This window comes from Marmota flaviventris, chromosome 16 (genome assembly GCF_047511675.1).
Source record: "Marmota flaviventris isolate mMarFla1 chromosome 16, mMarFla1.hap1, whole genome shotgun sequence".
In the NCBI taxonomy this organism is placed as follows: domain Eukaryota; kingdom Metazoa; phylum Chordata; class Mammalia; order Rodentia; family Sciuridae; genus Marmota; species Marmota flaviventris.
Window position 1 is genome coordinate 58,094,819 of NC_092513.1, and position 17,809 is coordinate 58,112,627.

At 39.6% G+C, this 17,809-nt stretch overlaps 1 protein-coding gene across 1 annotated transcript in view; it reads left to right on the forward strand.

Moving 5' to 3' along the window:
• LOC139702159 (spermatogenesis-associated protein 31E1-like) overlaps nucleotides 1-16,459 on the forward strand; it is a 66,432-nt gene extending 49,973 nt beyond the window's left edge. Inside the window, exon 8 of the mRNA XM_071602599.1 lies at nucleotides 16,322-16,459. Within this exon, the coding sequence (XP_071458700.1) occupies nucleotides 16,322-16,459 (138 nt within the window). The remainder of the gene's footprint in view (nucleotides 1-16,321) is intronic.
• The last annotated feature ends 1,350 nt before the right edge of the window (nucleotides 16,460-17,809 follow it).

Sequence of the window (17,809 nt, forward strand, 5' to 3'; positions counted from 1 at the left end):
GCAAACTCAGTGAGACTCTGTTTCTAAATAAAATCCAAAATAGAACTGGGGATATGGCTCAGTGGTTGAGTGCCCCTGAATTCAATCTCCACTACCAAAAAAAAAAAAAAAAGTTCTGCACCATGGAACTTCAGGCAGGCAAGAGTTTGACAGCTCAAGATCAGGAAAAGTCCAGGTAAGAGGGGCACACAGTTTCTGGGCCAACCTTTGTAGCAATGATGGGCAGACGTATTTGAAGAAGAAACATCAGAATTGTGAATGAGAGGAACACATTTGAAAACATCCTTAGCTGTGAGGGCATCCCTATCCAACTGACCAAAGAACTGAGAAGGCAATATCATCTACTCCTCTCTTTTTTTTTCCCATTTTCCCTGTTTTTATCCACTGTTTTAGTCCATTTTGTATATCTATAACAAAATACCTCAGGCTGGATACTTTATAAAGAAAAGAGGTCTATTTAGCTCACAATTTGGAAGGGTCAAGGTCCAAAATCAGGGGGCCCTGTCTGCCCCACAACATGGCAGAGAGAAGTTGGAAGGGAAACAGCAGTGCTTATAGCAGAATGGTCACATAGAATGACAGGAATCCAGAAAGACTCTGAAGCCAGGCTTTTATTTATTTATTTATTTATTTTTGTACCCACTCTCATAGGAACTACAAAGTCCCTTGAGAACTACATTAACCCCTTCCAAGGGAGTTGCTCCCAACGACATGATCACCTTCTACTAGGCCCCACCTCTCAACATGGCCGCACTGGGGACCAAGCTTCCAGGACAGGAGCTTTCAGGGGACACCCAAACCATACCCAAAGCCCACGTCACCTTCAAAAATTAATTGCAGTCTTTATTTTTCTATTTTCCAGGTGACTCTGAAAACCTCTGGGACCATCCAATTTAAAACAACAATGACAAGGGAAACGCTCCCAGTGAGGTACAGTAGGATCTACTGAGAAGGTAAAAAGTCTGACTCCTTCTGGGTACAAATAGGTTTTCATTCTTAACAGTACATCAGTGTTTCTTCAAAAACGCACACATACATAATACAATGAATAAGTTTACATCAAGAAGCAGGGTGCTAAGCATTCAGCTTGGTGTTCCACTGCTGTTGTGACACTGCTAAGAATAAAGTTTATGAATGCAGGTGGGGTAGCAGGCACAGGGACCCTCAGAGGAGCACTGGGACACAGGGGCACAGCACCCACAGGGTGGTGTTCATGTCTCCTCCCCCCCTGCCTCCTCCTCTCAAGGCACAGTGAAGATTTTCAGATGCTGAGTTCATCTTCCTTACTTGTGGAAGAAAGCAGCTGTCAGCCACAGTTTTTAAAAATCAGTATATTTTGGGCTATTATCTGCAGTTTTCAAAATAGGCACGGTCCAATTGCATTTTCTGAAATTGTTTCACTTTTTTTCTTTATGCACAGAATACATCCAGTCTAGTCCCTAAATATAGCGACAAGCAGCCAGATATTTAAAAACAAACAAACTAGCACTCTTGCGATTTTGGTAATTCTTGCTTATTTCTTTTCCCCCAAATAAAAGTAAATCCTGGGCTGAGGTTGTAGCTCAGTGTAAAGCACTTGCCTCACATGCGTGAGGCATTGGGTTCAATTCTCAGCACCACATAAAAATAAATAAAATAAAGATGTTGTGTCCATCTACAACTAAAAAAAAAAAAAAAAAGTAAATCCTAACATATCTAAATAAAAAGCACAGGCTGGCTTGCATGTTCTCCAACAGCACTCAGGCATACAACAAGGAAGCCGTTGTGTGTGCTTTAGGATACTTCTGAGCCTCTGGTCTTGGAGTTTTCCATCTGTTCTATCTAATTTTGGGGGTCAGGGAGTAGGGGTCTTAATTAGTGCCTAGCTCACTTGATGGCCTTGAGATCCTCCCTCCCTCTGTCCCCTGGCACGCTGCTTCTTAGAGCTCTCGGATCTAATTCTGCACCAAGGCTTAATAAGGTTGTAGAGATTTAATACAATTAGGAGTGTTGCTCGCAAATTAACCAACCCATTAACACTCCAGCAAAGAAACAATTCCAGAGGAAGAGCCAGCCAAGGAGGATGAGAAGACAACAGGGAAAGAGAACAATCTGCTTAAAATCACACGCTGGGACACACTTTGACGCCCACCTTTGTATGTTTTATACCTTTCAGAACAAAGAGAAACGGAGGTAAATCGTGACATCAGGAAATCTCCCTCTGCTACTGTTCGGCTTCAGAAAGTAGGAACTGAGTGTCACTCCGCCAGTTCATTTTGCAAAATCATCCCAGCTCTTTATTGAGTTTAAAAACTCACAGATTTAATGCTTATTAAACTGTTTTTAAATAACTTTCATCATAAGGTGGATATATGAACACATTGAAGAACTCCAGTAAACACAGAAAAGTCAAAAGAAAGCAAAAACACCAAACTCTCTAGAAATAAGCACTGTTAGTATTTTGGTTTCTTTTCTAGCCATTGCCACAGATCCGTCAATAAACATTTCAATAAGACTGGCATTGCCCTATGCCCATGGCTTCCAAAGTTCTACCCTGGGCCACTGTACTGTGATTACCTCACATCCTTACACCATTTTTAATGGCCATGTGGCAGTCTTACATGAACAACCCTGATTTCATCCCTTCCTATTGTTGGATATTTAGGTTGCTTCCAATTTTTTTACTTCTCCAAATAATTCCTTCATGAAGACGCCTCTGGGTTATTCTTCATACAATATTCACTCTTATTTCCTTATAAGTTTATCACATTTGGATAAAATTCCACTAAGCTGCTTAAAATTCCACTAAGGGCCTTGCTATGTTGCTGAATCTGGCTTTGAACTCACAGTCCTCCTACCTCAACTCCCTGAGCCACTGGGATTACAGGCGTGTGTCACCATGCGCGGCTCCACTATGTTCTTTATGCATCCTAATGGAGAATCTTTCCACTCTCCAGGAATGTGTGTGCTCTCAGGACCTCTGTTTGATATGACCTGTTGCTCAGGAAACAGCCACTGATCACGGGATTGCCCTCGATGACCCTCCACCTTTAAAATACATCAAAATATCCTTATATACAAAAATTACTAAAATACTCACTAGATGCTACCTGTACATTTCCTGAAAGACAACTGAACTTAACTAACCAGATTTGACACTAGCAGGACGGGTCAGCACCCTTCCCAGTGCTTCCTCATCTCCCTCAGTGCCACAGAAGCTCTGCCACTGCTGTTCAGAACTCTCAGCAACCTGAGCTCTGGCTTTCCTCAGGGCCTGCAGAAACCACTTAACCAGTGTTCAAGGTCCAAGAAATGAGACAACCATCACCACTAGTTCCCAGAGAGAAACAGCAGAAAGGCCACACGAAACAAGAGCTGAATCCCAAATAATAGGTGGCACAAGGGCATGGGGGACATGTATCTGTAGAGCTCTGTGTGTATCTTGTTCTCTCAGAATACTGCTTCCTGGAACACAATGAGGATTCAATGTGAATCTGTCAACTGTCCAGAAGATTTAGTACATAATGAGAAACTCTCTGTGTTAGAGAATTCTTTCCTGTCCAATGAATAGTTTACACCATCTAATTACAGTCAGTTCTGGTATCTGCAGGTTCTGTATCCACGGGTACAATCAACCTCAGGTCAAAAATATTCAGAAAAGAAAATATGCACAGATTCTTTTTTCCTGTCATTATTCCATTATAAATACCATATTTATACTATAATGCATTGTATAATATATTATAAGTCATCTAGAGATGATTTCAAATATATGGAAAGAGGTGCATAGGGTTTATACAAATCCTAGGTAGGCTCTTTCACACAAGATACTTGAGCTTGTGCCAACTTTGGTTATCCTCCGGGGTTCTGCAACCAATCTCCCACAGATACTGAGAATTGACTGTGCTAACTTATTTTTTTAATATTTATTTTTTAGTTGTAGTTGGACACAATACCTTTATTTCACTTATTTATTTTTATGTGGTGCTGAGGATCAAACCCAGGGTCTTGCACGTGTGAGGCAAGCACTCTACTGCTGAGCCACAACCCCAGCCCCCTGTGCTAACTTATAAGCAAAGTCTGACATCTAAATTATTTTTTAGTTGCAATTACCTGTCTTGATTTTGGAAGGGATAATTGAGGCAGAGAGGCATAAAATATTTGTCAAAGTCATAGACCAACACCAGAAATGAGTTACTGTAAAGCAGAGTTCACCTTGACTTCTGTCTCTTGGAGGTCACACTTTCCAACACTAAGATCTCCATCTAGAATGATCAAGGCTACAGCCCCCACACCACAGGGCCTGCTTTTCATATACAATATAAGTGTCAAAGTCCCCACGGGGCCATACTGTGTGGGTGCAGGAAAATTCAGGAGTACACAATAATGAAGGTCAAGGGACACCAGTGTTTCTCCATTCCCACGTGCCCTTTCTCAAAGCTCTCACCTCTTCCATGTTTCCATCCAAGAAGCTAGGGCTTCGCTAAATTGCTGAAGTTGGCTTGAAACTATTGATCCTCCTGCTTCAGTCTCCAGAGCCACTGTATTACAGGTGTGCACCATCACACCCAGCTAGTATGCTTTTTAATTTAATCCTCACTTTAAAGTAACTTATAAGTTTAGTTGATCATTTTATTGTACTTAGATAAATTAATGAGAATCAGAGTAGATTTTTCATGGTTTTATAACTTATTACAAATATAATTCTTTTAAATCTACATCATTTTAAAATTGGCTCAACCACCTTGAGTAATCTGTCATTTCTTTTTAGCATTTTAAAAATTTTTTCCTCAAAATGCAAATTTAAACTTATTTGGCATTTAAAACAACTTTTTCTGATAGCAAGTGAGGCTGATTTGAATGACAGCTTTGATGAAGACCACTTTGCTAACCAGATCATATGATAGATATTTTTCACTCACCGATTAGCCTGAATTGTTCTTTACATATATGATTTATTATAACAATATAAATAATAGCATTATAAATATACTCATTTTATATGCATATTTAAAACATGCATTGACTAACATAAAAAGAAATTAACATTATTTTTGTTTTCACAATCATTTCTAGACATTCCTGTGTGTGTAAACAAAGTGTCTTTTAAGTTAAATAATAACAGGTAGAATTAAGAGTAATTGAGGAAACTTGGCAAAGCTGTTGGACACCTTCCCAGCAAATGAGAAGGTACATGACTGGACAAGGAATCCTTTAGAGACGAGTTATTTTCCAACATTTTGTTTTCAATAAAAACTTTGAGAATGAACCTAATCAAATATCAACTTACAAATCATTAAAAATAATTTTTGATGCCAAATCAAGTGTGAATTTTGGCATGCAAAATTAACAGTACTCTAAGAAGTAGCACTGTCATAGCAAAAAATCCTTACAGTTCTATTTACATAAACAAAGTTTCTTGGCACATATTCGTAAAAATGAAAAATGGAAACAGAATCAGCACTTCATTCAGTTTAATTCTAGCAATAAATAACACCAATCCACAGACACATGAACTAATTTCTTCAAAGCCCAATTGATTTCTGAACTACTTCTCCAATACATTTTAACAATGATTCAATTGAATACCAATAATTGGAGTGATCATTCAACTGGATAAAATTTAGCACTTAGAGCTTCATACTCCAATGAAATTGAAATTTCCATTTTATATATACTTTTGCTGCAGAAATATTTGGTAAATAATAAGTAGAATATTTCAAGCTTAAACATGTTATGATACAATTTTATGGAAAAATTATAAGAAAATACCTGTTCAAGGAGGAAAAATTCAGGAGGTAAAATAAAAATAAAAGCTTTTTCATGTATTTTTAAATGGACAATGGGATGGTATCAAGTCCATGGGTACCCAGCTTTTCTCTCTGACAGATATCTTTAAAATATCATTGTAAAAGTTTTATTTTAAGATGCAATATTTACTGTAGAGCATATATTCTCTGCTTCTAAAGTGAATAAACAGGATAAAAATTTCAGATGAGAACTTATCAAAGGGCAAGGAAGTACCTAGTTTTTAAAAATTCTTTTATAGAATACAGAAGCATGAAAGTCAGAAGCTTACCCAGTACCACTGCCCAAAGACCTCAGATCTTAGCCTTGGCTATCAGCTCCCTGAAAGATGCCATACAGAAAGGTTCCATACAGCAGTAGCTATTCCATTTAGCTGCTGACAATCACAGTTATTTCTGTTGATGTTGTTAGGATGCACTACAGGCTCCAGAATGAGCAAACCTACCCACTGACTCTGAAAGTCATCCTCCAAAATGAAAGACCAACTTTATAAGTATCCTGAGAGCTGGTGTCCCTCAGTCCTTAGTCCTGCTTTTGGGGTGACAACGCTGCTTGCAGCTGAGTCATCCATCCACCCTTACTGGACTCCTGCCTAACCAATCAAAAGGGAAGCATGAAAAAGGTCTAGGATCTCAAAACAGGATCAGGTTAAGCTCCCAGGGTATGCATCATAATGCTAACCCTGATACAAAGTACTATGTTCAGGGTGAGTAGCCTGTACCCAAAGCACTTAAACCTGAAGTGTGTTAATTTTGAATTTTTTAGATTTTGGAATATCTGCATACATGTAATGAGAGATCTTGGGGATGGAAATGAAGTGTAAACACAAAATTCACTTCTGTTTCATGTGCATCTTGAAAATGCTGCCTGAAGATAGTTTTTTTACACTACTTTTCACATGCCTACACCTTGATTGCAACCCACCTCTTGAGATCAGGTGGAAAATCTTGCACGGTAGCATTATGTCAGTGCTCAAAAAGTTTTGGATCTGGGAGCATTTCAGATTTCAGGTTTTTGCATGTGGGATGCTCATCGAGCTGCACAATTTAATGGCTTCTGAATCATGTTAATTAAGTTCCAAACTCAGCTTTGCCTCCTACCATGTACCTGATGTTGGTCACTTTGCATAGCCTCTGAGCTTATTTCCAGGCCTGTAAAATGGGGGTACCTTAGGTTGTCACAAGTACTAAGTTAGGCAATACGTATTTGAAAGGCATCAGACAGTGCCTGAAAATGTTGAAATGTTCAGAACATCAGTTGCTCTTCTGTCACATCACACTGCTATGTTTAAGGACTGCCATGCTGACTAAAAACAAAGCAGAGGAGACCCTCATCATTATACAAAATACATGTATGAAGATGTGAATTTGGTGTCAACATATATACAAACAGAGATATGATAAATTGTGGTATAAAGGTGTATTAAGAATTGTAATGCAAAAAAAATAATAAGAGAGCTCATGTACAATGGCATAATTTGGCGAGAACATACTTTATATACAGAGTTACAAAAAATTGTGCTGTGAATGGATAATTATGATTGTAATGCATTCCACTGTTGTCATGTATGTAAGAAATTAAAAAAAAAAAAAAAAAGCAGAGCGTGAGCCAGTCTCCCATTTCTAGCTCACTCCATCTGGAACAGCACTCACTGTGCCGTCCACATCCTGCAGAGGAGAAAGGTGGTGACAAGCAGCCTGTCTTCTGATCATTCCACCACAAGAGTAGCAGCAATTGTTCAGTGGGATGAATGCACCTGTTTAAAGCTCAACTATTACAGAACACAGAGAAGGATGAAGGAAAAGAAAGGAGAAAATGAAAGCCTAGGAGCTTGATATCAGGCATAGAAATAAAAAAGCAGTCAAGTTTTTAACTCAGGAACCCCTCACAAAACCATGCACAGTTTTCCAACTTCTGGCCAAATTCCAATCCTGTGCACAGCCGTCTTTTAGTATAGCAGAAAATATGTCTCCCTGGGGACAGAAGGAAAGGAAGCCAAGGCACCAACAATGCCATCTTCTAGTTTAAAAATTAAGTGAAAGCTCTTTAAAATTTTCCCCTTCCTCCAGTTTCCTAGGCCTTCCCATTCTATATTTTATCTAAGTAAATGATTGTTACCCTCAAAAACTCACCCACTTCAGAAGTATCTCATTTTTTAAATAAATTCTTTATTTATTCTAATTTGTTATACATGGTGGCAGAATGCAATTCATTTTATATTACACATATAGAGCACAATTTTTTCAAGTCACTGATTGTACACAAAGTATTTTCACACCATTCGTGTCTTCATATGTGTACTTAGGGAAATGATGTCTAACTCAATCCACCATCATTCCTCCCCCCTTACCCCCTCCCTCCCCTTTGCCCTATCTAAAGTTCCTCCATTCCTCCTATTCTCTGCCCTGTTCATCGCTGTTATGGGTCAGCATCTTAGTACCAAAGAAAACATTCAGCCTTTGGTTTGGGGGGATTGGCTTACTTCACTTAGCATTATATTCTCCAACTTCATCCATTTACTTGCAAATGCCATGATTTTATTCTCTTTTAATGCTGAGTAATGTCCCATTGTGTATATATACCAAAATTTCCCTATCCATTCATCAACCAAGTTGATTCATCAACCAGGTTGGTTCCATAATTTAGCTATTGTGAATTGTGCTGCTATAAAAATTGATTTGGCTGTGTCCCTGTATGCTGTTTTTTAAGTCATTTGGGTATAGACTGAGGAGTGGGATAGCTGGGTCAAATGGTGGTTTCATTCCACGTTTTCCAAGGAATCTCCATACTGCTTTCCAGATTGGCTGCACCATTTTGCAATCCCACCAGCAATGTATGAGTGTGCCTTTTCCCCCACATCCTTGCCAACACTTATTGTTGTTTGTATTCTTGAGAGCTCCCATCTGACTGGAGTGAGATGAAATCTTAGTATTCGATTTGCATTTCTCTAGTAGCTAGAGATGTTGAACATTTTTTCATAGTTTGTTGATTGATTGTATATCCTCTTCTGAGAAGTGTCCAGTTCCCTGGCCCATTTATGGATTGGGTTATTTGTTTTTGTTTTATTTTGGTTTTGGTGTTAGGGTTTTTGAGTGCTTTATATTTCCTAGAAATTAGTGCTCTATCTGATGTGTGAGGGTAAAGATTTGCTCCCATTATGTAGGCTCTCTATTCACCTCACTGATTGTTTCTTTTCCTGAGAAAAGCTTTATAGTTTGAATCCATTCCATTTATTGATTCTTAATTTTAAAGCTTGCACTATAGGAGTCTTATTAAGAAAGTTGGGCCTAAACCCACATGATACAGATTTGGGCCTACTTTTTCTTCCATTAGGCACAAGGTCTCTGGTTTAATTCCTAGGTCCTTGATCCACTTTGAGTTTAATTTTGTGCCTGGTGAAAGATAGGGGTTATAGAAGGCCCTCCTTCCAGTTTTCTAGAGGCTTCCTTCCTCCAGACTGGACTTCAAGCTCCCTAGACAAGCCAGCCCTGGAAAGGGTGATGCCACTCCCTCCCTCTTTAGTTTCCATACTATTTTTATTTAAAAATAGAAGGTTCAGCTGACCTTTTTTCTTTAAATGTAATTAGACACTTTTTACCTTTAAATATTTTTAGTTGTAGATGGGCACAATATTTTTATTTATTTATTTTTATGTGGTGCTGAGGATCTAAGCCAGTATATCACACATGCTACTACACTGGGTTTCAACACCAACCCTGACATGTTTTTCCGTGAGCTCCTTACAGGGTCTTCTTGGGACAGCCTTACATCCTCAATATCCAGCAAAGGCTGAGAGTATGGTCCTCAACAAACGATTCATAAACCAGTCTTTGCCTGCAAAAGGCACAGGCACCTCTCAGGGTGGGAAGATGTGGTCCTAACTCATTTCACTCTTAGCCTTAGATAAGTATTATTTTTTTAAGAGAATATACCTTGCAAACAAATTGTTTTTTAACATTTTTTTTTAGTTGTCAATGAAGCTTCATTCATTTATTTATATGTGGTACTGAGAATCAAACCCAGCACCTTGCACATGCCAGGCAAGCACTCTGCCACTGAGCTACACCCCCAGCCCACAAATCTTGAATATTCTTCCCATCACTGAAGATTTCTTACCACTGTATTCAGTTTTGGATTATTAAACTGAGGTATAGAAGAACAACCTCAAAGTAGGAGGCATGGCCCAGGATAGAACCAATAAAAGAAAAAAAAATGTCAACTCAATAGCAATTTCCCATTTATAATGAAATGGAGAACAAGCACCTGGTGGATCCTGGTTTATTTATCTGAACTAACACAGGCTTAGGAAGAGGGTGGGAAGGGCAGAATGAGGGGCACATGTGCTGGCTCAAAGCTGAAACCCTAAGCAGCCAAGCCCAGGACAGTGTGCAGAGGCCTTGGCGGGTCACACCTTGTCAGTGCTCGAGAGCTGAGAAAGCAACTTTTCAAATTATTTCACATGATCTGCATAAACTTTTCAAGTACTTAAAATTACAATATCCATTCACTTTGCTCTTCTAAGACAAAAATCACAATTAAGAAACTTGGGTCTGGGGTATAGCTCAGTGGGAAAACACTTGCCTAGCATGTGTGAGGCCCTGGTTTCCATCCCTAGCCCTGCAGAAAAACAAAAGAGAAGGAAAACCAAGAACAAAATTAAGAGTCTTGACACAAATCTAAGTACTTATATATACATCTGCAATTGTTGAAGATGATCAAATACTTTTAAAGATTTTATTCCATGTTTTTTAAAACTCACTGTAAAAAAATGCCAATATGCTTTTCTAAGTCACTTATTCTACTTTTTTGTTTTTGTTTTTTGATACTGGTGGTTAAACTCAAGCCGACGTAGATGGCAGGCAAGCATTCCACCACTGAGCCAGAGGCTCAGCCCTACAGTTTTGTAAAGCAGTTTATCTTGATATAATTCTCCCTAATGTTGCTGCCCCAAAAAAGGGATCTAAATGGGCAAAGTAAATAAGTTTTGCAGACAAGTATATATATCAGATAGTTCTTTCCCCTGGTGAATACAGCTAGACACTAGATAACAGATTATTTTTAAATTCTTCAAATAGGGATCTACATGCTTCTTTACTTTTGTCCGACCTCAAAAGACCATGCTAGAGAAGGTGATGTAAACTTCAGGCTTCTAACCCTGCTCATCCCCACTTGAAAGGTCTTTTTTTTTTATTGGTTGTTCAAAACATTACAAAGCTCATGACATATCATCTTTCATACATTTGACTCAAGTGGGTTATGAACTCCCATTTTTACCCCAAATACAAATTGCAGAATCACATCGGTTACACATTCACATTTTTACAAAATGGCATATTACTGACTGTTGTATTCTGCAAGCTTTCCTATCCCCTACTATCCCCCTCCCCTCCCCTCCCATCTTCCCTCTCTACCTCTTCTGCTGTTGTTCAGTTCTCTCCATTGTTTCCCCCCCCCTTTCCCCTCACAACCTCTTATATGTAATTTTGTGTAACATTGAGGGTCTCCTACCATTTCCATACGATTTCCCTTCTCTCCCCCTTTCTCTCCCCCCACTCATCTCTGTTTAATGTTAATCTTTTCCTCATGCTCTTCCTCCCTATTCTGTTCTTAGTTGCTCTCTTTATATCAAGGAAGACATTTGGCATTTGTTTTTTAAGGACTGGCTAGCTTTGCTTAGCATAATCTGCTCTAATGCCATCCATTTCACTGCAAATTCCATGATTTTGTCATTTTTTAGTCCTGCGTAATACTCCATTGTGTATAAATGTCACATTTTTTTTTATCCATTCATCTATTAAAGGGCATCTAGGTTGGTTCCACAGTCTTGCTATTGTGAATTGTGCTGCTATGATCATTGATGTGGCAGTATCCCTATAGTACACTCTTTTAAGATCCTCAGAGAATAGTCCGAGAAGGGCGATAGCTGGGTCAAATGGTGGATCCATTCCCAGCTTTCCCAGGAATCTCCATACTGCTTTCCAAATTGGCCTCACCAATTTGCAGTCCCACCAGCAGTGTACAAGTGTACCCTTTTCCCCACATCCTCGCCAGCACTTATTGTTGTTTGACTTCATAATGGCTGCCAATCTTACTGGAGTAAGATGGTATCTTAGGGTGATTTTGATTTGCATTTCTCTGACTGCTAGAGATGGTGAGCATTTTTTCATGTACTTGTTGATTGATTGTATGTTCTCCTCTGAGAAGTGTCTGTTCAGGTCCTTGGCCCATTTGTTGATTGGGTTATTTGTTATCTTATTGTTTAATTTTTTGAGTTCTTTGTATATTCTGGATATTAGGGCTCTATCTGAAGTGTGAGGGGTAAAAATTTGTTCCCAGGATGTAGGCTCTGTATTTACCTCTCTTATTGTTTCTCTTGCTGAGAAAAAACTTTTTAGTTTAAGTAGGTCCCATTTGTTTATTCTTGTTATTAACTCTTGGGTATGGGCGTCCTATTAAGGAATTTGGAGCCCGACCCCACAGTATGTAGATCGTAGCCAACTTTTTCTTCTATCAGACGCAGTGTCTCTGATTTGATATCTAGGTCCTTGATCCATTTTGAGTTAACTTTTGTGCATGTCGAGAGAAAGGGATTCAGTTTCATTTTGTTGCATATGGATTTCCAATTTTCCCAGCACCATTTGTTGAAGATGTTATCCTTCCTCCATTGCATGCTTTTAGCCCCTTTATCAAATATAAGAAAGTTGTAATTCTGTGGATTGGTCTCTGTGTCCTCTATTCTGTACCATTGGTCCACCTGCCTGTTTTGGTACCAGTACCATGCTGTTTTTGTTACTATTGCTCTGTAGTACAGTTTGAAATCTGGTATCGCTATACCGCCTGATTCACACTTCCTGCTTAGAATTGATTTTGCTATTCTGGGTCTTTTGTTTTTCCATATGAATTTCATGAATGCTTTCTCTATTTCTACAAGAAATGCCGTTGGGATTTTGATTGGCATCGCATTAAACCTGTAGAGAACTTTGGGTAATATCGCCATTTTGATGATGTTAGTTCTGCCTATCCATGAACAGGGTATATTTTTCCATCTTCTAAGATCTTCTTCTATTTCTCTCTTTAGGGTTCTGTAGTTTTCATTGTATAAGTCTTTCACCTCTTTTGTTAGGTTGATTCCCAAGTATCTTATTTTCTTTGAGGATATTGTGAATGGAGTGGTTGTCCTCATTTCCATTTCAGAAGTTTTGTTGCTGATATACAGGAATGCCTTTGATTTATGCGTGTTGATTTTATATCCTGCCACTTTGCTGAATTCATTTACTAGTTCTAGAAGTTTCTTGGTAGAACTTTTTGGGTCTGCTAGGTATATTATCATATCATCCGCAAATAGTGATAATTTAAGTTCTTCTTTTCCTATTTTTATGCCTTTAATTTCTTTTGTCTGTCTAATTGCTCTGGCTAGTATTTCAAGAACTAAATTGAATGGAAGTGGTGATAGAGGGCATCCCTGTCTTGTTCCAGATTTCAGAGGGAATGCCCTCAGTTTTTCTCCATTTAGGATGATGCTAGCCTGAGGTTTAGCATATACAGCTTTTACAATGTTTAGGTAAGTTCCTGTTATCCCTAGTTTTTCTAGTGTTTTGAACATAAAGGGATGCTGTACTTTGTCGAATGCTTTTTCTGCATCTATCGAGATGATAATATGGTTCTTAAGTCTCTTGATATGGTGAATAGCATTTATTGATTTCCGTATATTGAACCAACCTTGCATCCCAGGGATGAATCCTACTTGATCATGGTGCACAATTTTTTTGTTATGCTTTTGTATTCGATTCGCCAGGATTTTACTGAGAATTTTTGCATCCAATTTCATTAGAGATATTGGTCTGTAGTTTTCTTTCTTTGAAATGTCTTTGTCTGGTTTCAGGATCAGGGTGATGTTGGCCTCATAGAATGAATTTGGAAGAGCTCCTTCTTTTTCTATTTCTTGAAATAGCTTGAAAAGTATTGGTATTAATTCTTCTTTGAAGGTTTTGTAAAACTCCGCTGTATACCCATCCGGTCCAGGGCTTTTCTTGCTTGGTAGTCTTTTGATTGCTTCTTCTATTTCTTCCTTTGTTATTGGTCTGTTTAAATTGTGTGTGTCTTCCTGACTCAATCTGGGCAGATCGTATGACTTAAGAAATTTATTGATATCTTCACTATCTTCTATTTTATTGGAATATAGGGTTTCAAAATACTTTCTAATTATCTTCTGTATTTCTGAAGTGTCTGTTGTGATATTGCCTTTTTCATCCCGTATGTTAGTAATTTGAGTTCTCTCTCTTCTTCTCTTCATTAGCATGGCTACGGGCCTGTCGATCTTATTTATTTTTTCAAAGAACCAACTTTTAGTTTTATCAATTTTTTCAATGGTCTTTTTTTTTGTTTCAATTTCGTTGATTTCTGCTCTGATTTTAATTATTTCTTGTCTTCTACTACATTTGCTGTTGTTTTGCTCTTCCCTTTCTAGGGTTTTTAGGTGTAGTGTGAGTTCATTTATTTGTTGGTTTTTTTCTTTTTATGAGGAAAGAACTCCAGGAAATGAATTTCCCTCTTAAAACTGCTTTCATTGTGTCCCATAGATTCCGGTATGTTGTGTCTGTATTGTCATTCATCTCTAAGAATTTTTTTTATTTCCTCCTTTATGTCTTCTGTAACCCATTGATCATTCAGTAACATATTGTTCATTTTCCAGGTGATGCAGGATTTTTCCTTCCTTCTTTTATCATTGATTTCCAGTTTCATTCCATTATGATCAGATATGGTGCATGGTATTATCTCCACACCTTTATATTTACTAAGAGTTGCCCTATGGCATAATATATGGTCTATCTTTGAGTAGTATCCATGTGCTGCTGAGAAGAACATGTATCCACTTGATGATGGTTGATATATTCTATATAAGTTGGTTAAGTCTAGGTTATTGATTGTGTTATTGATTTCTATAGTTTCTTTATTCAGCTTTTGTCTGGAGGATCTGTCCAATGGAGAGAGTGGTGTGTTGAAGTCACCCATAATTATTGTGTTGTGGTCTATTTGACTCTTGAACTTGAGGAGAGTTTGTTTTATGAACGTTGCAGCACCATTGTTTGGTGCATACAAATTGATAATTGTTATGTCTTGTTGGTGGATGGTTCCTTTTAACAGTATATAGTGTCCTTCTTTATCCCTTTTGATTAACTTAGGTTTGAAGTTGATTTTATTTGATATGAGTATGACCACTCCTGCTTGCTTCTGAAGGCCATGTGAGTGGTATGATTTTTCTCAACCTTTCACCTTCAGCCTGTGGGTGTCTTTTCCTATCATATGCATCTCCTGAAGGCAGCATATTGTTGGATTTGTTTTTTTAATCCAGGTTACTAGCCTATGTCTCTTGATTGGTGAATTTAGGCCATTAACATTTAAGGTTACAATTGAAATATGGTTTGTACTTCCAGTCATGTTTATTTAATTATTTATTTTAGTTTGGCTAGTTTTCCCTCTTTGGTTATTTTTCTCGCCCTTTACTGAGATACCTCCCACTGTTAGTTTTGGGTGCTATTTTTCAATTCCTCTTCTTGTAGTATTTTGCTCAAAATGCTTTGCAGTGCTGGTTTTCTGGCTTCGAATTCTTTTAGCTTTTGTTTATCATGAAATATTTTAATTTCATTGTCAAATCTGAAGTTTAATTTTGCTGGATACAGTATTCTTGGTTGGAATCCATTATTTTTCAGCGTTTGAAATACATTGTTCCAGGGTCTTCTCACTTTCAAAGTCTGTGATGAAAAATCAGTCATTAACCTAATTGGTTTACCCCTGAATGTAATCTGCCTCCTTTCTCTCGTAGCCTTTAATATTCTCTCCTTGTTCTGTATGTTGGATATCTTCATAATTATGTGTCTTCGAGTTGATCTATTACGGTTTTGAATGTTTGGGGTCCTGTAAGCTTCCAGGATTTGGCAATCCATTCCATCTTTCATCTCTGGGAAGTTTTCTAGAATTATTTCATTTAATAGGTTGTCCATTCCTTTGGTTTTAACCTCTGTACCTTCTTCTATCCCGATGACTCTCAAGTTTGGTTTTTATATGACATCCCATATCTCTTGAACAGATTGCTCGTGAGATTTAAGCATCCTTTCTGTGTTGACTATATTCTTTTCAAGTTGATAAACTTTGTCTTCATTATCTGATGTTCTGACTTCTACTTGATCTAGACTATTTGTAATATTCTCGTTTGAGTTTTTAATTGGGTTTATAGTTTCCTGCATTTCTAGGATTACTGTTTGATTTTTTTTAAAATCTCTATCTCCTGGTAAAGCTCGTTCTTTGCCATTTGAATTTGTTTGTTTAATTCGTTTTCAAAATATACTTTCATTGCTTGGACTTGTTGTCTCATGTCTTCTCTAATATTCCATTCCATCTGAGTTAGGTATGCCTTGAGTTCTTTCCCTATCCATGTTTATGATGCTTCGAGGTCCTCCTGTAGATTTAAGTTGTCCTGCATTGTTTGTAATCCTTTTTTCCCTTGTTTTTTCATGTTGTTCACGTTACTTTCCAGCTCTGTTTGATTGCTGTGTTTCTGCTCTCTCCTGCTAAAGTGGATTCTGCTGGGAAGGAATTCCGTCGGCCAAACTCCGGTGACGTCACCTCTCTGCTATGGTGGGCCCCAGGCTCCTTGCCGGGGTGTCCGAAGTGAGGGGTGGGACTGGTCTGTCTCTGGTTGGTTTCAGCTCCCGGTTGTCTACTTCATGAAGGCCTGGCTATAGACCTCTTCTTAGAGTCTCTGCGCCGTACCTGCTGGGCTGCACCTCGGGGTCTAGCCGCCCGACCGGGCGGGCGGTCGGTCTCCAGCCGCCCGGTCTCCAGCCGCCCAGTCGCGGGGGCTGCAGGCGGTCGCCGGCGGATGGGCGGTCTCTAGCCGCCCAGTCGCGTGGGCAGTGGTCGGACAGTCGCCGGCAGGCGGGCGGTCTCCAGCCACCCAGTTGCGCGGGCAGCGGGCGGGCAGTTGCCGGCGGGCGGGCGGTCTCTAGCCACCCAGTAGAGAGGGCCTAGCCTCTAGTCCCCTGGCTTCTCCTGCTAGCCCGGCCTTCCCTTGTGTGATGCCTCTCGGCAGTTCAAACTGTACTCTGGGCCTGTGGTTTGCTGGGTGTGGAGGGTGGCTATTGGGAATCGGCACCCTATTGTTTTGATTTTTTCTGCTTGCCCCTCCCCCAGAGCCGGCAAGACAGGTTTCGTTTTCGCTGCTGATGGGAGGGGGAGTTGGAGGTCAAGTGTCTCTACCTTTCCCCGCGTCTCTATGCAGGCTCGTTCTGATAATCCCTCCCCCGGAAAGCCTGGGAGAGATTTTATGCGAATTCCCCGATGTATGGGAGATGGGCTGAGTAACACACACCTGTTTTATTGTTGCAATCTGTGAGAAACTGGCGGTGGTGACGTCATCTCTCCAAGATGGTGGCCGCTGGATTCCTTGGTGGACTTTCCGTTGTGGGGGATAGAACTGGACCACTTCCTTCCCCGTCTCAAACCCCGAACTCAGCCTGGAGCTCAGTGAGGGCACAGCCGGCAGGATTCCACAGAATCCATAGCACCGTTTCTCTCTGCTTGCTGGTCGCTTCTCGGCAGCGCCCCGCTGTCTGTAGCCGCGGGGCGGGGCGGGCCGCGGGGCGGGCCGCGTGGCGTGCAGCGGATCAGTCAGCCTGGATCTCCGGTCACACAGTTGGCTCGCGTTTGAGATTCAATAACCTGTCCTCGGTGATGGAAATTCTTCCTCTAGGTTTCGGTGCACCCCGATTTTGCTGTAAATTCCTGACAAGATAGCTTTTTGTCATTCTAACTCGTTATTCACGTTCTCAGTGTCGCGGTACACGGGGTGTGATGCACTCTATTCGCAGCCATCTTGGAATCCCCCACTTGAAAGGTCTTAAAATAAATTATCACTGACCTTAGAAGCATTGTGCCCCCATAACCACTAATGCAAGATTTTAGACCTTTCACCTTAATCAGAGATTCAGATGCAAAACACACGAAATCGCAAAAATCCAATTTT